The sequence below is a fragment of the Myotis yumanensis genome, unplaced genomic scaffold, assembly GCF_028538775.1.
Source record: "Myotis yumanensis isolate MYYU_CA2020_CCGP unplaced genomic scaffold, mMyoYum1.0.hap1 SCAF_14, whole genome shotgun sequence".
NCBI lineage: Eukaryota > Metazoa > Chordata > Mammalia > Chiroptera > Vespertilionidae > Myotis > Myotis yumanensis.
This window is the reverse complement of record NW_027223765.1, coordinates 7,874,693-7,899,511: the sequence shown is the minus strand read 5'-3', so window position 1 is coordinate 7,899,511 and position 24,819 is coordinate 7,874,693. Positions and strand designations below refer to the sequence as shown.

Sequence of the window (24,819 nt, the reverse complement as noted above, 5' to 3'; positions counted from 1 at the left end):
CCACAACATGAAGAGCTGTATTAAAGGGTCGCAGCATTAGGAAGGTTGAGAACCACTGCACAGAAACACTGTACAAGGTAAAGTTCATTAGCAGGGACCTGGTTACATAACCTACATTCCATACATCAGGTTCTCTTGCATCTGTTTAAAAAACAAACAGTTTTCTGTGAGTTGATGTAGGACATAAGTGAAAGAAAGCAAATGGCTGTGTGTGTGTGTGTGTGTGTAATGTACAATATGATGTCATTTGTGCTTTTCAATAAATTTTTTTAAAACTATAGATACTGATATTTGCACAGGCAGGAAAAATAGCTGGAAGGATGCAGAACTCATCCAGGGAAAGAGTTTGAGAAGAGGACACTTACTTTTATTCTTTATGTGCTATTTTTTTTTTTACCATGATGACATATAACTTTTGAATCTTAAAAGTAAAACAATTTAAAAAGGCCAAGCAATGTGTGTGGGAACCCAGAGATAAACAGAGAAAAATTCTGGTGGGCAGCACAGGTTAGAAAGTAAAGAAGGCAGCTCAGGAAACTCCCTTTGTGCTGCTGAATCCCTCCCAGGGGAGGGCTGCCAAGTGGTGCAAAGGTGGCCCCTGCCCTTGTTACTGTGCCTGGATTGAACCATTCATTTATTTGGTTGGTCAGAGAGCAAACAAATTGAATGCTCGGCACAGTGGAATCAGGGATGAATCCAGCTTATTGGGCTGAGAGATACCAGGAGAAGAGGGAGAAGAGAGGAGATGGGGGAAGCATAGAGGAAAGGGGAAAGCAAGGGAAGAGAGTGTGTCTTTAAGAGGGAGTACTGTGCTGAAAGGTGGAGGAAGAGGAAGACAGAGGAGTGGCCATGGGCATTGGAGGAATTGAAAGGTTGCTAGAGACATCAGCCTGGACAGAGCAGAGGGGACTGAAGCCAGTGGGTGGGAGGGATCGGAAAAGGGGGAGACCTCCCAGGCGGTCCCAGATTCCCTGTGACCTACTCTGAGGCTGTTGAGGCAGGATGGAGAGGCCAAAAGTGATGGCAAGTATCCATTGGCCTGCCCTTCCCAAGGACAGGAAGGGGGCCAGGGAGCCTCCATAAGAAGAACTGCTCCTCACTAAGAAGACCGCTTGGTTTGAGTTGGCCTACTCCTAAGATCAGAGCGACGGAGGCCCCCAGACTGTTCCAGGTCTCCTGTCACACACATCTCCCTTGTGCACCACTGGGGACCTTGCATGCGTGTAGACCAGTGGTTCTCAACCTTCCTGATGCCGTGACCCTTTAATACAGTTCCTCATGTTGTGGTGACCCCCAACCATAAACTTATTTTCGTTGCTACTTCATAACTAATTTTGCTACTGTTATGAATCGTCATGTAAATATCTGATATGCAGGATGTATTTTCATTGTTCGTGACCACAGGTTGAGAACCGCTGGTGTAGACACTTGGACAACCAGCCCACTTACCCAAGCTTCCTCCACCTCCCACCAAAGCTACCCTTAGTGCAAACACCAGTGAGCCATGGGAGGAAGGACTTAAAGAGGCCTGCACAGGCCCTGTCAATGGCTCAGGACGTTTAGGCGAATAATTTGGGGGCAAGTTACCTTGGCCTAGTGGTCTCCTCACTCCGTAGAGAAGGATGCGACTGAAGGAAAGCCAGAGCAGGGGCCTCTCTCAGGTACATAATCAGCAGGGGCCCTAGATTGCCAGCTCTGAGGACAAAATACTGGAAAGGACCCACGAGGGAGGTACTCCCAACCAAGAGAAGCGGAAGTGGGCCAGGTCTGTGGGCAAACATCCTGGGCTCATCTCAGGAAGTGGGTTTCAGGCTGCGAGGCACACAGACTCACCCCGGGAGTAAAAGCGGCTAGTTGTATCGCCCGTGAGCAGAAGCCACGCTGTGCCAATGACGACGGTCCATGTGATGTCAAACTGCTGCCCTGGACAGGAGCAGCCCTCTTCCTGAACATTTCATTGAACAGCTCATACAGGTATCCACCTGGTCGTACATACAGGATATGAGGGAGTCATTCCTGACCCCTCTTCTCTCTCACTCCCAATATCCATCAGCAAGTCTGGTCCATTCTACCTTTTAGGTCCATCTCTCATCGGCTCCACTCCTGAACTTCTCTTATGTCCCCCCGTGTGCGGTGTTCTCTCCCAACTTTTGCGCAATGGGGACCTTCTGCAGGGACTGTCCTTTTTCCTTCTCTCCTGGCTTACTCATCCTTATTTTTTCTTTTCACTTAAAAAATTGAAATAGCCGAAACCGGTTTGGCTCAGTGGATAGAGCGTCGGCCTGCGGACTGAAAGGTCCCAGGTTCGATTCCGGTCAAGGGCATGTACCTGGGTTGCAGGCACGTCCCCAGTAGGGGATGTGCAGGAGGCAGCTGATCGATGTTTCTCTCTCATCGATGTTTCTAACTCTCTATCTCTCTCCCTTCCTCTCTGTGGAAAATCAATAAAATATATTAAAAAAAAAATTGAAATAGAATTTATATACAGTAAAATGTACCCTTTAGAGAGGGTACAGATAGAGAGGAAGGAAGAAAACTCGGAAGGGCTGGCAGCTGGAGGTTTGTGGTCCATGAGGTTTGACAAATCCATAGTTTTGTAACCACTACCAGTCAAGACAGAAGATTTCATCACCCCCAAGAAATTCCCTCATGCTCCTTTGGAGCTCACTCTAATTCTCACCACCAGCACCTGACAACCACTGGCCTATTTTCTGTTTGCATTTTCCACGTTATATAAATGGAATCATTCTGTAGCATAGCCTGTTGGAATGTGGTTGTTTTTTACCCAGCATGATGCATTTTGTGGATGAAAAGGGGCCACATGCTCACCTAACTCAGGGAAGGTCTGTGTGGTGGCCTTGCAAGCTCAGAGACCTAAAGTAACCACAAAGGATGGTCTGAAATTAAAACTTTTAAAATTAAAAAGCAGTTTATAGTGGGTAGTCATGTCCTAGGCCGGTATCTTCCCTGACAAAGATCAGCTTTGATCTTAGCTGAGCCTGTTGTCTTTTTGCATCTCCGATAACATACCTTGGGAATGTCAGGGTAACTTGTACCTTCCCTCAGGGCACAAGCAATGCACCAGGGCGAAACCACAAGTTCCCTCATTGTTACTGTTATCGTGTTGACTGTTAACTATCATATGTAAAAGAAGCATGTGTCTATTTTACTTTTTATCCAATCCCAGAGCTCCCCCCTTGCCCTTTGCTTTCTCCCACCTCCCTAATCTATCCCCAATGGATTTCATGTAACCCTCTTACCATCTCCTCCTTTGATGATATTTTATAAAAGTAGGTAAAAACAAAAACAAAAACCCAGCTATTCTCTGGAACATTGTCTCAATACATTGAGATTCTGTTTTCTGGCAGGCAATGGTCAACAGTTTGGCTCAAGTAAACTCACAAAAATCCTCTACAGATTTGAATGTTTCTTAGGTTAGCAATTCGATAATTCATCTATGCTGTTGTACATCAATAGTCTGTTTCCTCTTTATTGTTGAGATTATTCTAATACAGAGGTGACACGCGAACTCATTTTTTTGGTTGATTTTTCTTTGTTAAATGGCATTTAAATATATAAAATAAATATCAAAAATATAAGTCTTTGTTTTACTATGGTTGCAAATATCAAAAAATTTCTATATGTGACAGGGCACCAGAGTTAAGTTAGGGTTTTTCAAAATGCTGACACGCTGAGCTCAAAAGGTTCGCCATCACTGGTCTAATATATAGATAGATGGACCAGTTTATTTATTCTTTCACCAGTGGATGGGACATTTGGTTTTTTCCAGTTTTTGGAGGATATGAATAAAGCTACCTTAAACATTTGTATATGGGATTATGTGTGCCCACGAGTTTTTATTTCACTTGGGGAGATACCTAAGAGTGGGGCTGCCGTATGGGTAACTTTATAAGAAACTGCCAAACTGTTTTCCCAGAGCTGCCATGCTAGTTTGCATTCCCATTGCAATATGTGAGAACTCGCGTTGCTTCACATCTCACCCGCACTAGGTGGGTTGGTTCATTTGTTTTTATTGATTTGTTGATTGACTGACTGACTGACTTCATATTCTACTAAAGTGTGTGGTGCTTTCACATTGTGCTTTTAATTTCCACTGCCTTGATGACTAACGGTGAGTCTACTCATTCTTTTAAATCTCCGCTTGGTCTTCACTTCTTCCAAACACCACTGTTCACACTCACTTTATAGACCGATTAAGCTCCTGTCCTTTGTGGTTCCATGACCACCAACATTTATCTCCAGCTTGGCCTTAACCCGCTACACTGTCATTGTGTGTCTGTTCCCACCTTGTTCACCACCCTGGGGTCTCTCTCTCTCTCTCTATTACACACACACACACACACACACACACACACACACAGTGAGCTACCGAGGACAGAAGCAGCATCGTACTTCCTTTGGTATCTCCAGCTCCCGGCACAGACCTGAAACAGAATCTTATACAGTAAATATTAAAAGAGCGAATTAACGATTGCTTAACACATCCCAGAACGGACGGGTGAAGATAGGTAGTTAGGAACAGGGTTTTGCAACCAGACTGTCCTGGCTGTGTCCACTAACCCTTTCTCCATTGAGTTCCAACCTTTTCTCCAATAAGCTCACCTGAACACAGGTGACGCTAGTGATGAGCCTATTTATGACGATGACGACACCGACGACGCTGTGGAGGTGGGAGGCAAAGCGGAAAAGGCGGGGCCAGCAGCGGAAGTGCCGTTAGCGGCGTCTTAGTTGCCATGGAGCCCGGACCAGCCAGAGACCGCCGCTCCTCCAAGTCTGGATCCTACGCGTTCGCGGGGGCAACATGGACGACAACCTCGCGTCTGCCGCGGATCTGCAGCCCCAGCCAGTCCGTCTGGCTGTCCTCCCTCGCTTACCCCGAGTCTTTCCATCCCAGCTTCAGGAGTCGGCCCCGCCGCTTCTCGCTGCCCACGCTCCCGCAGCTGCCGGAGCCGCAGCTGCTGCGCCTGCGCCCCACCTCCCTGCGCACCCAGGACATCTCGCACCTGCTCACCGGCGTCTTCCGGAATTTGTACACGGCCGAGGTGTTCGGCGACGACGTGAGCACAAATCTGATCAAGGCCCGCGGCAGCGAGGATGAGGTCCACGAGGAGTTCGTGGATGAGCTGCAGCAGGTAACACGGGCCCCCGGCCCTGCGCCCCCGCGCGCTCCCTACTGGTGGGGCCCGTGGACGCGCCCCCCAGAAAGCTGCCCCCCCTCCCCCCCCTCCCCCTGCAGTATTTGCTGCTCGACAAGTGTGAGCGTCTGCCGGCTGCCAAGCGCTGTTCCAGGCACCGGGATGCAGCTGGGAAAGAGCCAAGTCCCTGTCACATGTTCCCCACGTTCCAGGAACACTCAACACACAATTATACAAATGCATACTACACACAGAAGGCCTAAACCTGTAACACCTACCTTCATTTCTCTGCACACACACACATTATACAGTATACAGGCAGATCTCGGAGATTCTGCGGGTTTGGTTCCAGATCACCGCAATAAAGCCAGTGGTAATCTTTTTGCTGGTGGAAGGTCTTGCCTTCAATTAGTAGAAAAACACACCTGTGAAGTGCAATAAAGCGAATCATAATAAAACGAGGTATGCCTGTATTTTATGACTGGGGCAGATGGCGGAACAATTGTTCCCTGGAGATAAAGCTGAAAGTCACTCCCCCTCCTGCGGGGGGGGGGGGGGGCGGGGGGGCGTCTGCCTTTGTATGGGAAAAAATAGTCTTAGCCGGGACATTCGTGCCCAGATGTTAGGAGGCATGCCCTGTCTCTGGAACAGCAGCTCTACCTCCTCATCTGTGCAAAGAGGAAAGCAGGCAACCTGAGGCCTCTCTGCCAGGGCTGCCTGCTCGCGACTCCCTGCAGGAAGGCTCAGCTGAGAGCCCTCAAGCAGCCGAGTTTACTCGGAAGGGCTGGCAGCTGGAGGCTATGTGCGCGCTAAGCCGCCTGCAGCTCAGGAGCAAGTCCTTTGAATGGGGATCTGGGTGGCACAGCCCTCTGTCTACCACGTGGTGTGCTGACTTGTATTTGGAATTTCAAGATTTGGATGGCAGCTCTCTTTACTGTGAAGTCAGGAGATGGGCTTTCCAGCTGGCCTCCGTTCCTGACTGTCCTCTGACACCTTTAAACCATTTTCCCCTGTAGGTCTCAGTTTTCACATCGGTCAGGGTAGACCCGATGGCCTCTATAGTTCGGTGCTTCCCAAGAAGCCCTGATGCTGGGGTGAGGTTGCGTAAAGCTATGTGATCTCACACTTCTGTGCGTTTGATCATCCACCTGCCAGATTCGGAAGCTCTATAAGCAGCGGTTGGATGAGTTTGAAATGCTGGAGAGACATATCATTCAGGCCAGTGCACGGACCATTGCGGAGAGAGAGCGGACCACGCACCCAGCCAAAGTCCAGGAACTTGAGCCTAGCATCAAGATGCCTCCGGGTGTGTATAAAGAACCCCCATGTGCTTTCACCCTGACTCCCCGGCTGTGAGTATATTACCGTATTTGCTCCAGTGCTCACTCGCTAGTCATTACCTGAACATTTGGACAGCAAGTTGCAGATGTGATGTTTCATTACCACAAAACACTCCAGTGTGCATGTCTCCAAGACAGGGACACTCTCCTACATAACCAGCACACAACCCTCCAAGCCCAGAAATCACCATCGGTGCAACATTAACCTCCAGTTCACAGACCCCATTCACATTTCTCAGCTGGTGGACAGTGGCTCTCTCTCTCCTCGCTGGTCAGGCATCCTGTCTAGGAAGTCATGTTGCATATACTTGTCATATCTCTTTTATTAGATTTTTCATTTGGTACAATTCTTTTATCTTTTCCTGTCTTTCATGGTATTGACAACTTATTTTTTTCCAATTTTTTTATTGTGGCAAAATGCACATAACATAAAATTTACCGTCTTAGTCATTCTTAAGTGTATCGTTCAGTGGTTGGTATAAATACATTCTAGCCCAGCTGGCGTGGCTCAGTGGTTGAGCATTGACCTAGGAACCAGGAGGTCACGGTTCGATTCCCGGTCAGGGCACATGCCCAGGTTGTAGGCTCAATCCCCAGTAGGGAGCACACAGGAGGCAGCGGATCAATGATTCTCTCTCATCATTGATGTTTCTATCTCTCTCTCCCTCTCCCTTCCTCTCTGAAATCAATAAATACGGTGACATTAAAAAACAACTGGATACATGGGGGAAATTAAAATATGATCGCACATGCCCAAGGAAAGGCTCAGAAAAGACCTGAGAAGACCTGAAGTTTACACCCCAGGCTGACCCTCCGCACACAGAACCTACAGGAATTTAAATTCACTGAGTTCTGTGGTAATTTCTTAGTATTTCTCGGAGAGGCATTCTCAGGTTTCTCCAAGATCTTGCTCCTCATCAAAGCTCTATCACCGCACCACCAGCATTTGCTGAAAACTTCCTTAACCAGCCACCTCGATGGTGATACTGTCTTTAATCAATGCATTTGTTAAAGAAATTGTGTTCTTTTTCCTACAGACGTGTCCACAGTCTGCTTTTGCTGATTTCAACATTGTGGTGGTGTTTAACCTGTTCTTATGACGCCCCTATTGCCTGCAACTCAGTCATTAGTTCTAGAGGCTTAATGAGGTTTAGGTACAATTTGGGGCGGGGGGGGAGGGGAGAGGAGCAAGACCACTTTACTGGTGCTGTGTGCCTCCTTCAGGAGGTACATGGTATCTGATGTCTCTCTCTCCATGATGCTGGCAGCTTTTTCCTGGACCTGTTGTTTCCTTGGGGGTTGTAAATGATAATAAAACTAGAGGCCCGGTGCACGAAATTCATGCAAGAGTAGGCCTTCCTTCCCCCGGCTGCCAGCACCAGCTTCCCTCTGGCATCCATGACCCAGGCTTCCCTCTGGCCGCCAGCAGGTACCCGGGACCCAGGCTTCCCTCGAAGCCCCGGCTTCATCCAGGAGGTCCTCCGGAAGAACGTCAGGTCTAATTAGCAAATTACGCTTTTATTATAATAAAATGCTAATGGTACTGGGATACTTCCATAAAGAGAAACTTTTCAGCAACTATGTTGATTACCCCAAGATATGAGCAAAATTAATTCTTTCCCCGTATTTGCCAGTTTTTAAAATAATAAGTTGGTCCCCCTGGCATCTTTCAAACATGACTGATGAGGCTTATTTAGTTTGTTTTCAGTACCATGATGAACTCGTGGATTTCATAACTACAATTATATTTATCATCCTTATTAATGCTCCAGCCGTCCCATCTTTGGCCAAATTGAGCCATTTCAAGTTGACTCCTAACTCTTGGACACATTGTCTTTGATGACTGTCTTACCTTCTGGAATGGTCAGAAGGCTCATCTTGTGTGTGTATTGCCCCAGACCTAGAATCAGCCATTTCTCTAAGAAGCCCTGGTTCCCTTTTATTTCCCACACAAAAACTTTGATCTATCCTCCCGCATCCCTGAAAGTCATTATTTTCCCGTGCAGTGGGCAGAAGGGACGGTGGTTGTAGGGTTGGAAGACCTGACATATCTGTGGCTCAGAGGGAGGGAGAAGTAGAAGATACAGTGGCTTAGAAAGGCATTACACTATGGGATGATAGGTTCTCCCACGGAATCTGTCCAATGATTCTGTGAGGTAGATTTCTCTCCATTTTATAGGTGTAGGAACTGAACTCAGAGAGAGGATCAAATAACTTCCCTAAATCCCCACAGCGCAGAAGGGCTGGGACCCAGATTTGAAGAATCGTTGGTCAGACACAGTGTCACGCTTGGTTAGATAACTTCCCTTAGGGGGTGGCTCTGAGCAGGAGGACCTGTCCTTTGTCAGACCTGCCACCTCAGAGGCTCAGCACGGATTCCACATCTCCTCCTGTTCCCCTTCCACCACAGCAGAGCCGTGGAGCTGCCAGAATCCCTCCCTCAACCATGTGTGTAGGCGGAGATTTTTGGTAGCAGATTCTCATGAGGTTTTATTAGTTGCCTGATAATCAACCCTGAGCTTTGGGAGTCAGTGTGTCCCTGTCTTTCATAGGATTCTTTTGGTTAGAGATCAAAGGAGATTAAATAATTGGTTGGTTGTGGTTTTTGGTTTTGTGTGTGTGTGTTTTTAAATGAAAGTGAACTAAAACATTGAGAACTGGGAAACAAAGATCAGTCAGAAGAATTTTGCAATGACCTTCATTTTTTTAACTCAAGATAATATTGAGTCCTAATCAGATATTTTCTGCTCGGGTTTCTGAGCCTTCTGCTGATAATGTTCTCTTTTATTTCAAAAGTAGCAGAAGTAGAGATCTTAATCCAGTTTCCTGAACATGCCTCTGGTCCCTTCTTCTCAGTGTGTGGCAAGGTGACCCAAGAAACTCTTTTTTTTAATCTTCACCCAAGGATATGTTTTTATTCACTTTAGAGAGAGAGAGGAAGGGAGAAAGGGGGCGGGGGGAGAGAAAGAGAAACATTGATGTGAGAGAGAAACATTGATTGGTTACCCCCACCCCACTACCCCACATGTGCCCCGGCTGGGGATGGAACCCGCGACCTTTTGGTGTACTGGATGATGGATGCTCCAACCAACCAACCTACCCAGCCGGGCCCACAGCCTCTTTTAACTCAGATGATTGATGGAGAGGACAGCCCCTGAAACTTTCCTTCCGTGAGGCCCAGAGGCAGCCTTCCTCTGTTGGCTACTACAGCTGTCACAGGGTTGGACACACACACAGATGTTCCCAGGCCGAGGGAGAAAGGTCAGAATTCTGCAGAACATCTCACGCTTTCATTCCCTTCCCCTGCTGGTAAATTTTCCACATTATCTTGGGGGACTGGATGGCCCCACCCCTGACAGAGTCATGCTCAGGAACACAGGGCCAGTGCAGGAGGCCCACCCTGCCCAGGTGGGGAGGATGGTCACAAAGCCGTGCAGAGTTTCCCAAGGCTCACCTGGTACGTAATGCAGGCCCGACAGGGAGAGAGACTTTCCAAAGATTCAGATACACAAACTGCTCCCTGCTTCGCAGACCCAACACCCAACCTCCCACACCCCGGGGGAGGGCCGTGGAGGCAACGGTATCAGATGGGAGAGGGTACATCTCCTTCCCGCGTGGTCTTTGCCTTTTGTATGAAAGCTTGATCCCATGATGTTTCAAATAGACCATCACCAAAGCCTTTGAGAACTGGGCTAGATTGTGTCAACTTGGCCTTGCTGCCGGTCCCTGCTGAGGTCTCTGTGTTGAAAGGAGAGGAGGCGGGGTGGGGGGGGGGGGGGGGGCGCGCAAGCATCTCCCGGAATGTGCCTTTTCCCGATGGTCAGAGGCCCTTGGTGAGTTTTGGAAGGGGAGGCCACTGGTCTCAAGAAGCAGTAGCAGGCAGGCGACTGAGCGGCCGTGGAATTTCACAGTAGCTTCCAGGTAACTCCTCAAGAACCCCCAGCCTCAGGGCTGCTGGCTGAACTGGTTCATGGTAGTTCCCTGACTTTTTCTCCCCGCCCTCCATAATCCCCTGCATTCAAACCAACCCTTACTATGTGATTCACGTAGAGTAATTTCTGTTTTCCTGATTGAACCCTGGCTATTACAGTAACTAAGCCAAATCTCAAAATCCCCAAACTAACATACGATGGGAGAAACATGTATTCTTCACTTGTCTCTCCTCTACCCTTGGTTATAGGACCCTCCAAAAGGGAGACCATTTAAAATCACCATGTTGGTTAATGGAGCGAGCAACAAAGTTTGAAAACTTCCAAATCTTCCACTCATCCTATTTATTCCATAATTTTTTTTTATCAATGTATTACTATACATGGTTTAAGAAAATTAAGTAATTTAGGAAAGCTTCTAATGAAATATAAAAAGCCATCACCCATGAATGTCACTTTTCTTTTTTTTTTTTTTAAATATATTTTATTGATTTTTTACAGAGAGGAAGTGAGAGAGATAGAGAGTTAGAAACATCGATGACAGAGAAACATCGATCAGCTGCCTCCTACACATCTCCTACTGGGGATGTGCCCGCAACCCAGGTACATGCCCTTGACCGGAATCGAACCTGGGACCTTTCAGTCCGTAGGCTGACGCTCTATCCACTGAGCCAAACCGGTTTCGGCTGAATGTCACTTTTCATTTGTCCAACCCCTTAGCATGTACAGCGCCAAGAGTGAGCCATAGTATAAACTGTGGACCTTGGGTGATGATGATTTGTCAATTGTAACAAATGCCCCACTTTGGTGGGGTCCTCTGATAATGGGGAGGCTGTGTAGGTGGGGGTGGGGGGGTAGACAGAATACACGGGAAATCTCTGTACCTTCTTCTCAGTTTTGCTGAGAACCTAAAACTGCTCTAAAAATAAAGTCCATTGGAAAAAAATGCTCCACCTCACCTCTTTCAACCTCAGTCCATTGCTAATGGCGGGCATTTCTAGCTGTAATTCTTCTGTTCTCCTCTAACTAAGATGTCTTGACGACTATTTCTTGGCTCATCAACCATAAATATTAATCACTGACTCCCCACTCCGTTAGTGAGATTTTCTCTCTCATGTGTCTATGGGTCAGCTGGGGGTTGGATGATCTAGGTGGGACCTGGTCGGCTGGACCGGCTTCAAGCTGTGGGTCTGGCTGGACGTGGCTCCTTGCTGCAGGTTGGGCTCAGGTCTGCTCCACGTGGATTCATGCTGGGGTCCAGAATGAAGGGGCAGGAGCTTCCCTCCTCGGCAGGGACGCTCTTCTCATGATGTTGGCAAAGACACAAGAGGGAGAAAGCTCAGCTGTACAAGCATGTTTCAAACCACAGGCGACATCTCATCAGCAAATCACATCAATCATGTGACCAAAGTCAAGGGCAAAGTGAGCTCGGTCTAAAGTAGCAGGAGCCCCACGGCCAAGGATGTGGCTACGGAAGCAATGAGGAATTGTGGCCCTTGATTCACGCTACCACGCTTCTCTTGGTGCTGTTTTGTGACAGGCCTCTCTGTCAGTAACAATATTTTAGCTGAAACCATATCACAGCACAGCCTTGCCCAATGGTTGTCCTCTTTTAAGTGGCTGGTCAACTGACTGATTTGTTTCTTAAATCTCAGAATGACCACAGGGTTCTGAGGAAGAATTTTGTGAGATGGTTACGCTCAGAGGGTGAAGGAAGCTTGGGGGTAGCTGCTTCAACGTCAGTCTGGCTTGAAACCCTCTTGTCCTTGTTCCTTTGTACCTAGTGAAGACTATCTTCAGATGGTGCGTGGACAACAAGTTGCTACAGAAGCATCACTTGATCTGCCCGGACGATTACTACAGCGATCCAGTGCCATTTTGCTCTGCGCCCAAAGGTAATGCTTCTGCGCTCCCTCGGGGCCTCTGCCATGGTCCCAGCGAAGCCCGTTAGTAGCAGGACCATGTTTGCTGCCATTTCCTTGTTCACGCGGTTCCCCACCCCCTTTTTCTTTCATTTTGATAGTGACCGTTGGGAGGGTCAGATCTGAGCATGCTCCTTGACACGTGCAAGACAAGTCTCAACTCTTCAATGTGGAATAGGGTGCTCTTGTTAGCTACTCAACGCCAAGAGATAGAAAAAACGGTTAGAAATGTATTTGAATGAATCATAGTACAAAAATCAAATACAAAAACCGGGTGTATTTCAGTGAGACATACATAAGCAAGGGAGCAAGTTCCTGATGGAGTCCGAGCATGGCCCTGGGGGTTTTCCCCTGTCCCATGCAGGACCAGAGCAGCTTTTCTCCCTCTGAGTATGGGAGGAAGGTTGGGGAGGAAGGCAGAGAAGGATGAATGTGTGTGCGCGTGTGCGTGTGCATGTGTGTGTGTGTGTGTGTGTGTGTGTGAAAGAGAGTGAGAGCGAGAGCGAGAGAGAGATTGATTGATTGATTGGGTTAGTTTCTTGTGATGTGGGAGGTATAATCTGAGAATGAATGGCGTGGGAACCTGGGTTGTGGGCTTAAGCAGGGAGGTAGTTTTGGGGGAGCCACTGTTTGGATTTTGTGGCCAAACATCAGATGGCCGCTGGTGGAAGCTCAGAAGAAGAGCTCTCCAGCAGCCCTGGTCTGTGAGACTCTGCTGATCTCTGGGGCTTTGGAGCTGAGAAGGCATTTGAGGCAGGAAGATTGGGATCCAGAGAGCTGAGCGTGCTGATGTGGGAAGGCAGAACGCGGTAGCAGAATCAAGTGTCGGGGGAGGTTAAGCCACTCAGTCCTCTAAAGTTAGCTGGACACCCCCTATCCGATGAGATGAAGGAGGAGGGAGTGAACCCGTATTGAGGATTTATCAGGCGTTGTGCTGAGGAATGTGCGGGGGGGGGACCAGTTTCACTGCATTCTTGCTAATAACAATGGATGTTCTCCTTTAACCTTTAGGGCAGCGGTTCTCAACCTGTGGGTCGAGACCCTTTTGGGGGTCGAACGACCCTTTCACAGGGGTCGCCTAAGACCATCGGAAAACACAGATATTATTACATACTGTTTTTGTGATTAATCACTATGCTTTAATGATGTTCAATTTGTAACAATGAAAATACATCCTGCATATCAGATATTTACATGACGATTCATAACAGTAGCAAAATTCCAGTTATGAAGTAGCAACGAACATAATTTTATGGTTGGGGGTCACCACAACATGAGGAACTGTATTAAAGGGTCGCGGCATTAGGAAGGTTGAGAACCACTGTTTTAGGGGCTGTTCTTTAAGGTGTAAAAAGCCAAGACAAACATTGACTCCTGTGTGAGCTTTTAAGAAGCATGTTCTCATGTGGGGTATGTGAACGTGAACATGCGTGTGTGGGTGACAGCGGCCTGCTCATGTTCAACAACAGACAGTTTACCGCTCAAGTCCTAAGCCATCAAGGACATAAAACACGGTCTGGGAGTCACCTATATGCCAAAGAGCAAGCACATCTGGTAGTAAATGTGAAAGTTTAGGGCAAAACATCGATGGTTTGTTTAGTCGCCGGAGAAAGGTCCCGCCCCTCCCCTCGGTGTGGCCACGCGGTTTGCTTCTCTGGTTCCACAGGCAGCTGCGAGCCTGGATATTTGAAACTGACCTTCAGTTGTGAGCAGCATGCCACCCCGAAGAAAGAGTGGACCAAGAAGCCCGCAGCGCCGCCCTGCAGGAAGCTTCCCAGGAGGCCTGAGGACGAGTCCGACTACACCTTGGACAGCCTGACCTGGGACTCGCCCTTAAAGGCCAAAGGCAAGACCACGGAAACTGCCAAGGTGAGTGCTGAAGCCTGTGCGCAGGGGTGGAGGGCAGGGGGTAGGGAAAGCGGGGGGGGGGGGGGGGGGGGGGGCGGGAGCGAGGACAGGGAGATGATGAGGGGAAGGAGTTTCAGGGACGCAGGAAGCTGTGCTCAGTCCACAGCAGAGGAGAGGGGAGAGTCGGCCTTGGCCATCCGTGGGCCTTGCGGTTGCCACGATGTCAGCCCACACATCCCTCCGCTGACCCTGACTCTCGACTCCATCGGTGCCTCACAGAAAGCAGGTCCACCCACGAATAAGAGCTGGATGAACCACCTGTCGATGCCCCAGCGGAGACTGGAGCGGCTCCTCCTGGCCAAGATGGAGAACCGGACCTGCTTCCTGAGAAACCCGCGCTTCTTCCCTCCGAACACGCCGCGTGGAGGCAAGTCTCTCATCTTCCCGCCCCGGAAGCCGGAGGGAGAATTCCAGAGTGGAGAGCTGAGGTGTGTCCCTCCCGACGCGCATTCTCAGAAAACCTAACCGTAAGAATTTTCACAGCAGGCACCCCCTGCTATTTAGCCAGGGCCCGCTGACCTCGCTGCCCTTAGGCTGTCAAATCAAAACGTGACCACAGCCGACCCAACGACAGTCGGTGTGACTGTATCAAAATTACACCTTCCCCCTAACCGGTTTGGCTCAGTGGATAGAGCGTCGGCCTGCGGACTGAAAGGTCCCAGGTTCGATTCCGGTCCAGGGCATGTACCTTGGTTGCGGGCACATCCCCAGTAGGAGGTGTGCAGGAGGCAGCTGATGGATGTCTCTCTCATCGATGTTTCTAACTCTCTATCCCTCTCCCTTCCTCTCTGTAAAAAAATCAATAAAATATATGTAAAAAAATATTATCACCAGAAATAACTGTGTTGACCAATCTATATGGCAGGGCAAACTACTTATTCCTGAACACCTGTTAGCATCCGCAGTGACCTTCCTCCCCTCTGAAGCCCCTAAGTGCCTTCTCTCATCCTTAGCCCAAAATGTCACATATACCTCATTCAAAGAAAAAAAAATTATGCCTTTCTTCCTTCCTTTCTTTCTTTCTTTCTTTCTTTCTTTCTTTCTTTCTTTCTTTCTTTCTTTCTTTCTTTCTTTCTTTCATTTTTTGTCAGATTGACAAAACATATATTTTTTGGAGTGCTGCCGAGTTTTAGTAATTAGTTTGCATGTGTGCCCTGAGTTGAAAATCGCTGCTTTCGAGTAAAACCCAGAAGGTCCGGGTCTGGTCTGAAGGATCCTAGACTTTCGCAGCGGGACAGGGTGTCATTACCGAAACAGAGCAGGGTTTCAGGGCCCCCGCTAGACTTGGCCTTGGGTGTCCCCAGAGTCCCGGGCTTGTGCTTTTCTGACCTGCTGGTGTCTTGAGGAAGAGGGGTGCGTGTTAGTCTCCTAATATCCGGACAGTCTGAGTCAAATGGAAGGAACCCCTACAGTACGTGCTCCTGCCATTGGGGTTCACGTGTCTTAGATAATACAGATGTTTAAAATTTGATTGATCACAAAGAATTAGTATAAATTGCGGTTTTTCTTTAAGAGAGTGCCTTTAGCTAGGTAGGTTCCCTTAAGAAGAAAATTGTCCTTAAGAAGAAAATGAGTTGCTTTGTGGGTTCATAATCTTAATGGGCTGAAAACTATTAACCTTTCTTTATTAGACAAATAATATCTTTTTTATTAAGAAATATTGGAAAAGACGACTCTATTAAAATCCCCGTTAACATATTGGTGTTTAAGAATCCAGAGTTTCCCCCATGCATACTGAAAATGAAATAGGTAGCTATCGATAGTTTTACAAAGATTCGATTATGCTGTGGAATTATTTTGTAACCCGCTGTAACAACAGCAGAAACCAGCCAGTGGCATGCTGTGAATCTCTGTGAGGGCTCGGATGCATTTATTTTACATGAATGGGTCGCTATATGGTATTTCACCACGTGGGTGAGACTGACAGCCTTTCTCCCCGCTTTGCCCGCCCACAGCTCTGCTGATGTGCCGGTGTTCATCGCTAACCCACCCGTCATCTTTTTCACAGATTATGAAATTGGAAAAGTGTATGAGGTAGAGATCTTTATTTCTTGATATATCTACTCCATCTGCTTCCTTGTTTTTTAAAAGCTTTTGTTATGAAATTCTAAAACCATACACGAGACTAGGAAACGACTGTAATGAACCCTGTGTGCCCACCACCCAATAGTTCACTCCAGTCTGCAAATGTGGTTTCATCTATTACCCCACAATTTCCTCGTGTGTGTATGTGTGTGTCTGTGTGTGTGTGTGTCTGTCTGTCTGTGGGCACATTGTACATTTAGTATTTCAAAGAAAAGCCTGGATATCATGTCATTCTTCAGTTAATACTTCAGTATCTCTAGCAGCTAAGAACTTTAAAAAAAATAACTATTATCACACCCAGCAATATTAATGATGGTTCCTTAATATCCACTAAAATCCACCCATGTCTGATTTTCCTCCATTTGTTTTGTTTTTAGAAAGTCAATTTACAGTTGGTTTCTTTGAATTAGAACTCAAATATTACATCTGGTTAAAATATCTCTTATTTCTCCCTTCTTTTAATTTTATTTATATTTTAGTATATTTTGGTGGGTTTCAGAGAAGGGAAAGAGAGAGATAGAAACATCAATGATGAAAGAGGATCATTAGATTGGCTGCCTCCTGCACGCCCCACCTGGGGATCAAGCCCGTAACCTGCATATGCCCTGACAGGAATCAAACCGTGTCCTCCTGGTTCATAGGTCGACGCTCAATCACTGAGCCACTCCAGCTGGGCAGATCCATTTTTTTTTTTAAAAAAAGGGGGTTACGAAATGGTGATTTCTAATGCTGTTATTCTTCTGCATTTGATTAGCTGTGATTCCCTGTTCTAAAAACAACTTTCCCTCTAACTTCTATTCCTGTCCGCTCTTCCGTGTACTCTCAGTACCCCTATAGGTGACTATTTCATGAGTTTGGGTTCTTCCATTGTTTCTTTTTGGAACCATAAGCAAATACAGATGTCTCTTGGAACCCCCTCTCCTTTTCACTATCCTCTGTGCCTTGTTCTTTTCACTTAACAGCATATTCAGTGATTCCTCCAAGAGCCGTAGATAGAGAATTTTCCTCATTCCCTTTTCCCAGTTTCCTTCTCAAATTAGTGCTAGCCTCCCACCGCCCTGGGGAATCAGGTCAAGACCAAGCCTAGCCGTTGCCAACTCTGCTCACCTGGTGCAAAGACCCCGAGGCCTAATCACGACAGTCCCTCCACAGTCACGCGGATGGTACGCTGCAGTTTAAAGAGCGCTACTCGCAAAGCCATGATTCCGATATGTTAGTCCTAAATGTGAAATGTGAAATCATTTCACTTTCCTCTTGAACTTATTAGTTATATGTTATCTTTGGGACTTGTGTCTGGTTATCACATTTCAAAGACAGTTGGGGAAGTTGGCAAAGACTCAGAGGAAGGGAGATAAAATAATTTTCGTTGGGGAGCGATAGGGCGAAGGGGGAGCTGCCCGGGACCCTGCGAAAGACAGTTCCATGCAGGGCTGGGAGGCGCCGGCTGCGGGCGCCTGTGGTGAGAGGAACCGCCTGCTGGGCAGTCCTCCCTCTGGCCCGGCCTGGTCTGCTGCGCATCCCTGGCCGCTGGCTTAGTTGTCACTCGTCCGGAAGACCACCCTGCCCTCTCCTGACGGGATTAGATTTCCCTATTGCAGCCTCTTTTTGTGCCATTGGCTCTTTCGTGGCCCAGTTTTATTTTAATCTTTTCCACTAGGCTGTAAGTAAGCCCGACAAGAGCAAGACTTATTTCTAGGTTTGTGTTACCATCTCATTATCGGTGCCTGCACACAGTAGGCCCTCAGCAAATAACTGCCAACCGAATCGGTGAATAGTTGAATATGGGTCTACCTCTCTGTCTTGTCTACCCCTGCTAAGTAAGGTAAATCGAGAGCCAATGAAAGATGCCCTATTTTGCTTTAAAAAATTGTGTGGTGTGTGCATGCGTGTGTGTGCGTGTGTATGCGTGTGCATGTGTGCATGCTGGTTGTCAGCAGAGAGCTGCAGCTGTGTACCGGAACATCACCACGGCTTCTCCGTGTGGCCACCTCAGGGTAATGGGACTGTACACGCAGCTCAAAGTCCACAGCAGAGCTTCTCGGTGAGTTTCCTAGCGGGCCAGATAGAGGTGGCATCACTTTTTATGACCTGACCTTGGAGGTTACCTTGAAGGAGTAGAGAAAGCCGTTACTTCCTCAGCTTGCTATAGGTTACAAATACTAGTAAGTCGCTCAGGTCGGCCCAGGCTCCTGGGGAAGATAACAAGATCTCCCCTCTCGATGGGAGGCGTGTCCAAGAACTTGTGGACGAGTTTTTATTTATTTATTTTTTTAAAATATATTTTATTGATTTTTTACAGAGAGGAAGGGAGAGGAATAGAGAGTTAGAAACATCAATGAGAGAGAAACATCCATCAGCTGCCTCCTGCACACCCCCTACTGGGGATGTGCCAGCAACCAAGGTGAACCTGGGACCCTTCAGTCCCGCAGGCCGACGCTCTATCCACTGAGCCAAACCAGTTAGGCTGGACGAGTTTTTAAACTGCTCTTGTGTGACAACTCACACAAGAAGAAAATGAAATGGCAAATAAACCTACGAAAAGATGCTCACCGCCATTAGTAGCAGAGTGACAACGAAAACCCCAATACGGGTCTCTCCACACACGGGCCTGGTTCACCGACAGATTAGCCCAAGATATTGTGCTGCCCACCGTGGACTTAAATGCTGGTTTAGGAAGACATGCCTATGACTAAAACTGTGACGACATACTTCAATGTATGTCGCTGTTATCCGGTCGGGGGCTGGGGTGGGGCTTCATCCGTATTTTTAATGTTTATTTCTTAAGCTGGATGATTTTGGGCGTGTTATAATCTATACATTCTTCCCTCCCCAGTGTAATGTCTCATGAGATAGAAGCAAAGATGGGTGCATGTATTGAGCTCCTCGTCTGTCTGTGCGAGGCACTGTGCGGGGTGCTGGTGGGAGTCAGCGTGTGTGAGTTCCAGGGCCAGCCCTGAGGGGGTCTCCCAACCTGAGCAAGGGAAGGAGAAGGCAGGGCTTACTGGGCCGGTGGGCTGCGTGAAGGCCCAATGACGACCCTGGCATACGGGTGCCTGTGGGAAGATGTGGCCCCAAAGGATGTGTGGGGAAGAAGACGGAGAGTAAGAGGCAGGGTGGGCAGGGCGTGGGAGCCAGATGCCTGGGCTCGCATCTCAGCCCTGCCACCCATGGCGGAGGGGTCTCTGAACTTCGCTGTCTTCAGTGTCAAGAACTATCTCCAGGTGGTTCCCACCCTTCCCGGTTGTTGCGAGGCCGCCCGGGCACGCGTTGGAGGCGTCACACGCAGTGGCTGTTCTTTTAAGCAGGGCAGAGACTAGGTCAGACTGCTTCTGCCTGCATGCTCAACCTTGTAGCTTATTTTTCTCCAAAAAGAAAGCAAAATAGACAGGCATCATGAGTCCCCACATGCCCATCGCTCAGCTCAGCCGTTCCCAACACGTGGCCGAGCTGATGGCATTTACACCCCTGCCCCAGGCCTCATGCCGTCCGTCCATGCGCGTGGCTGCCTCCGAGCTGCCTTTGTCTTTGCACAGATGGTCATCTCCCTGCAGAACACCACCTCGACCAGCCGCAACCTGCGAGTCATCCCGCCCGCCACTCCGTACTTCTCTCTGGGATTGGGTGAGCTCAGCAGGGCCGTTGTCTAGACTGCACCCAGTTCCTGGCCCACCTGGCCCTCCGGTGACTCCTGGTCTGTGTCCTGAGCTGGGCCATGAGCGGTCCCTGGGAGCCGCTCGCCCTCTGCTGGACACCTGCCCGCTGTTCCCTCCAGCGGGGTCTTCGAATCCTAACAGCTCCTTCTCTGATCACCTCCCTCCAGGCCCTTGTCCTGCCCTCCCCTCTCCCTTCACGCTGTCACCTACACCAGTACAAGCCTCCCGTGTCACAATCTGATTCTCAAGAACAACTTGTCCTTATTCAGCTCAGGAATCTTAAAGAGCTCTGTTGGCCACAAAAATAAATGCTAAGCCACAGGGTCAGGCATGGCATCACCTCACCCTTCTGGATGGGCCCTGTCACTCTCCCCACCCTGGTATTTTGACCTGGGTCCCTGCCCTTGCAGCCTAACCCCCCCTCCCCCCACCCCCAACATACACACCCCGGTGGCCTGGCCTTGGCCCAGAGGCATTTGCTCACAGAGCAGCCCCAGCGGTGGAGGGTCTGTTTGAGTCACATCAGCCCAAGCCCTGGTCCCCAGATCCTCAGTTGTCGCTTTTGTCATGTACAGGAATGTTCCCAGGAGACAGTGGAATGGTGGCTCCTGGAATGATCTGCCAGTACACTGTCCAGTTTTTCCCCGACTGCCTGGGGGACTTTGATGATTTTATTGTGGTTGAGACCCAGTCAGCCCACCCACTCCTGATCCCCCTGCAGGCCCGGAGGCCGCCCCCAGTGCTGACGTGTGAGTGTGTGCCCTGCTCTTCCCCGCCTCCCCCGGGGATTCGGTCAGGGTTGGCGAGTCCCTACAAGGACTGCTGGCTCCTGAGCCCTTTGTGGCCGCACACAGCTTGGCAGGGCCTTCTGGGTGCTGAGGAGGGACCTGCTAGCAGTGTCTACAGTCTCCTCCCAGCAGGGGAGGAGGCCGCAGCCCAGCTAACCCCAGCATGGGCTTCCCAGGCTCAAGGTCACCCCTGAGCAGGCCTGGTCACACTGAGGCCGGGAAGGAGCCCTGAGCCTTGCGGGAATGTTGCCTCTGTGGCTGGGGGGTGGGGGGGTGGGGGGGTGGGGGAAGTCGGGGGGGGGGGGTGGGGACGGGGGTGCAGGGGGGGTGGGGGAGGTTTCTTCAGGAAAGCTAACTTTGGCTGGGCTCCCTCCATCACAAGCCTCTTCAGCTGGGTACAGGCTGGAAGCTGGGACTGTGACCACAACCCCCCAGGGCCATGCGGGTGGCCCTGGTGGAGGCCTGAGTTCACAGTGGGTGCTGACCCCCTGCTGCTCTAGCCAGGAGTGGGAGCGGGGGTCAGGGCATGTCCCCATTCACCCTCTCTGGTCGGGGTGCTGGGCAGGGGCCATGCTCTCCGGCTGGGCCTCGGGAGGACAAGGGCAGCAGGGCCCATTCCCAGGGACGGGCTGTCTTTCCCTGCAGTGTCGCCGGTGCTGGACTGTGGTTACTGCCTTGTCGGGGAAATGAAGGTGACCACTTTCCTCTGTAAGAACGTGGGCTTCAGCGCCGCCAAGTTCTGTGTGATCCCCGAGAAGACCTGGCCGCCCACGAGTTTCAGGGTGAGTGGTCACAGATGCTGCTGGAGAAAGGAACCGCGGGAGGGACTTGTGCCCCCGAGGTTGCGCACACACAGAAAATGGAATTTGATAGCCTCTTCCTCCCAACAAGGGTCCGGGTGCATGGAGACCAGTGCTGTGGCTCTGGCTATGCCACTCACCCGCGAGCAACCCTGTCCTTCCAGGCCTGGCTCACTGTCACTGCATTTGCTCAGCCAGGCGGTCATTGTGGCAGCAAATGCAGTAACAGTTTGAATCACATCGGAGGTCACAAATGGGCAGCTCTTCGGCTGCATCCTGGGGGCACGTTGTTTGGCGCGGTGCTGAAACATCTCCGGGAGAGTTCGCATCAGAATCAGCATTCCCGGGGTCTTTGGGAAATGTGGAAGATGACGGGCAGCCTTGGGCCAGGACTTCCCGTGGCCCCGTCGGGAAGCAGGACACGTGTGCCTTCTCTCCTGTTGCTCAGCTGCGCCTGTCCCCGCAGCAGCCGGCGCTCACGCGTCGTCACCCTCACACCGCTGTTTCCTCACGGCGGGGAGAGTTCTCTGTGCCTGTGTCTCCGGAAAACAAGTGATAGATCCACAGACTCATTTCACCCGTTTCTGTCACCTGCCAGGCACCTGTAGGCATGGCTTTGTGTCCCTGGGGTGCTACGTGGCTTCCTGTGTAGACACCTGGGCTATAGGCACCAGGGCTGTAGACACCTGGGCTGTAGGCACCAGGGCTGTAGGCACCAGGGCTGTAGGCACCTGGCTGTAGGCACCTGGGCTGTAGGCACCTGGGCTGTAGGCTCTGGGCTGTAGGCACCTGGACTGCAGGCACCTGGGCTGCAGGCACCTGGGCTGTAGGCACCTGGGCTGTAGGCTCTGGGCTGCAGGCACCTGGGCTGCAGGCACCTGGGCTGTAGGCTCTGGGCTGTAGGCACCTGGGCTGTAGGCACCTGGGCTGTAGGCACCTGGCTGTAGGCACCTGGGCTGTAGGCACCTGGGCTGTAGGCTCTGGGCTGTAGGCACCTGGACTGCAGGCACCTGGGCTGCAGGCACCTGGGCTGTAGGCACCTGGGCTGTAGGCTCTGGGCTGCAGGCACCTGGGCTGCAGGCACCTGGGCTGTAGGCTCTGGGCTGTAGGCACCTGGGCTGTAGGCACCTGGGCTGTAGGCTCTGGGCTGTAGGCCCTGGGCTGTAGGCACCTGGGCTGCCGACGGGATGGCAGCTGTCCTTGTGACTCAGGAGCTTATAGGCAGAGGTGCATCGGGGATGGAGACAGACCCGGAAGCTGGCGCCTGCCACGGAGGGCGCTGTAGGAGGGCAAGGACTGTGGTTTGGGATCCAACCTCCTAGGTGAGGCCGTGTCTCAGGCCTCCTGCTTTGTGTCTGAAACGCTTGTCAGTGGCAACCTTGTCAGTGGCTCTGCGGTGTCCTTGACTTTAACCTTCAGGACCTCATCTGGTGCCCAGTGAAGGTTGAGCAGATGCTGGTGGAATGAAGGAGCCTCGGTTGCTTCATTCACCAGGGACTGGTGATCCTTAAGATCCTTCACGTTGCTGAACAGAAGTTTGGAGGAGAGAAGGGTGCAATCTGAACACTGAGTTTTACACAACAGTTCCTTCCACAGCTGTTGTGTAACCTGCTTTCCTTTCAGGCCATCACAATCTCTGGCTTCGCTGAGCATCCTCCCTTTGGGATCATGCCTTCGGTGTTCGAGCTGGCTCCGGGGAAGGAGATACTGATGGAGGTAGGGCATGTATTTCCTCCTCCGAATGACTGGTCATGGCTATTTCTTCAACGGCTTGCATGATTTCGTCATCTCTGTGTTTTCATGACCCAAATGCCCACTCCCACCCCAGGTCCCAGACTGGGCGGTTTCTGTGGAGGAGCATGTCCCTGCATTCTGTGGGGTGACGTCACTTGACTGGCTTATGGCCTCTCTCCCAAAGGAAGTGCCGAAAGCCCTAGCCCAGTGATGGCGAACCTAGGACACGCGTGTCAGAGGTGACATGCGAACTCATTTTTTTGGTTGATTTTTCTTGTTAAATGGCATTTAAATATGTAAAATAAATATAAAAAATATACATCTTTGTTTTACTATGGTTGCAAATATCAAGTAATTTCTGTATGTGACACGGCACCAGAGTTAAGTTAGGGTTTTTCAAAATGCTGACACGCCGAGCTCAAAAGGTTCGCCATCACTGCCCTAGCTTCTCCGTCGTGATACCTGAGCATGGCTTGTCCGCACTGTCAGCCTGGGGGTCACTTTCACCAGCATCCAGGCTGCTTCCAGGATCTTCCCATGGTTCTTCAGTCTCTCTCAGACACCCCCCTCCCCAAGGGGGTACCTGGGTGATGACTGGCTTGGTTCTCTCTTTCCTGTTTCATCCTCAGTTATATAGTCAGCAAGACTCGCCTTCCTTAGACCTTACTCTGAGCCTCTGCAGAAGCTCTCAGAGTCTGACCCCCCTGGCTGTGGGCGTCTCTGTTCCAAACCGGCCCCTTTAAGTGCTCCCTTCTGCTCATCACACCTGCTCCTTGGTTCCCCAGAAGAGCCTTTGAGAAATGGGATGTTTTCCTGTCCCTGTCTCCCTCCCCGACTCAGGGGCATAGTAAGGCTTTGTCAGTCCTTGCCTACTGCTGAGGGGCGGGTAGGATCCTCTTGGCGTAACCCAGGCCTTGTCAGAGCCTCACCATGGCTTTAAGGAACTGGGACTGGTCACCTCTGACCAGGCCAGGATGCCCCCCTCATTCCATCTTCCTAGGACCCCCAGGAAAAGGAAGAGGGCCGCAGCAGGAGTCTGTGGGGGGCAGTGAGGGAGTCAGGGGAGAGTTTTTTTCCCTTTGCATTCCTTATGTATTTTTTTAAAATAAATTTTTATTGATTTCCGAGAGGAAGGGAGAGGGAGGGAGAGAAACATCAATGATGAGAGAGAATCATTGATTGGCTGCCTCCTGCACGCCCCCTACTGGGGATCAAGCCTGCATGTGCCCTGACCAGGAATGGAATCAAACGTGACCTCCTGGCTCACAGGTGGACGCTCAACCCCTGAGCCACGCTGGCCTGGCTCTGCATTCCTGTATTTTGTTTATTGGTGGTTCGGGGGTCTGTTTGTTTTAAAATTTATTCATATTTCCGATTAAGAAGTAAATTCACACTTAAAAACTCAAAAGATACAAACAGATAAACAGTGAAATGCTCCCTTTCACCCCAGTTCCTCAGCCACCCAGAGGCCACACGCTCGCCAGGTTTCCGGGTGCCCTTCCTG

The 24,819-nt window shown here is 50.0% G+C and overlaps 1 protein-coding gene across 1 annotated transcript in view; it reads left to right on the top strand.

Moving 5' to 3' along the window:
- The first annotated feature begins 4,701 nt into the window (after positions 1 to 4,701).
- DLEC1 (DLEC1 cilia and flagella associated protein) overlaps positions 4,702 to 24,819 on the top strand; it is a 44,008-nt gene continuing 23,890 nt past the window's right edge. Inside the window, exons 1-10 of the mRNA XM_070391604.1 lie at positions 4,702 to 5,153; positions 6,312 to 6,462; positions 12,210 to 12,320; positions 14,014 to 14,216; positions 14,475 to 14,683; positions 16,211 to 16,289; positions 19,874 to 19,961; positions 20,569 to 20,742; positions 21,427 to 21,563; positions 23,205 to 23,297. Coding sequence (XP_070247705.1) covers positions 4,755 to 5,153; positions 6,312 to 6,462; positions 12,210 to 12,320; positions 14,014 to 14,216; positions 14,475 to 14,683; positions 16,211 to 16,289; positions 19,874 to 19,961; positions 20,569 to 20,742; positions 21,427 to 21,563; positions 23,205 to 23,297 — 1,644 coding nt within the window. The 5' untranslated portion in view covers positions 4,702 to 4,754. The remainder of the gene's footprint in view (positions 5,154 to 6,311; positions 6,463 to 12,209; positions 12,321 to 14,013; positions 14,217 to 14,474; positions 14,684 to 16,210; positions 16,290 to 19,873; positions 19,962 to 20,568; positions 20,743 to 21,426; positions 21,564 to 23,204; positions 23,298 to 24,819) is intronic.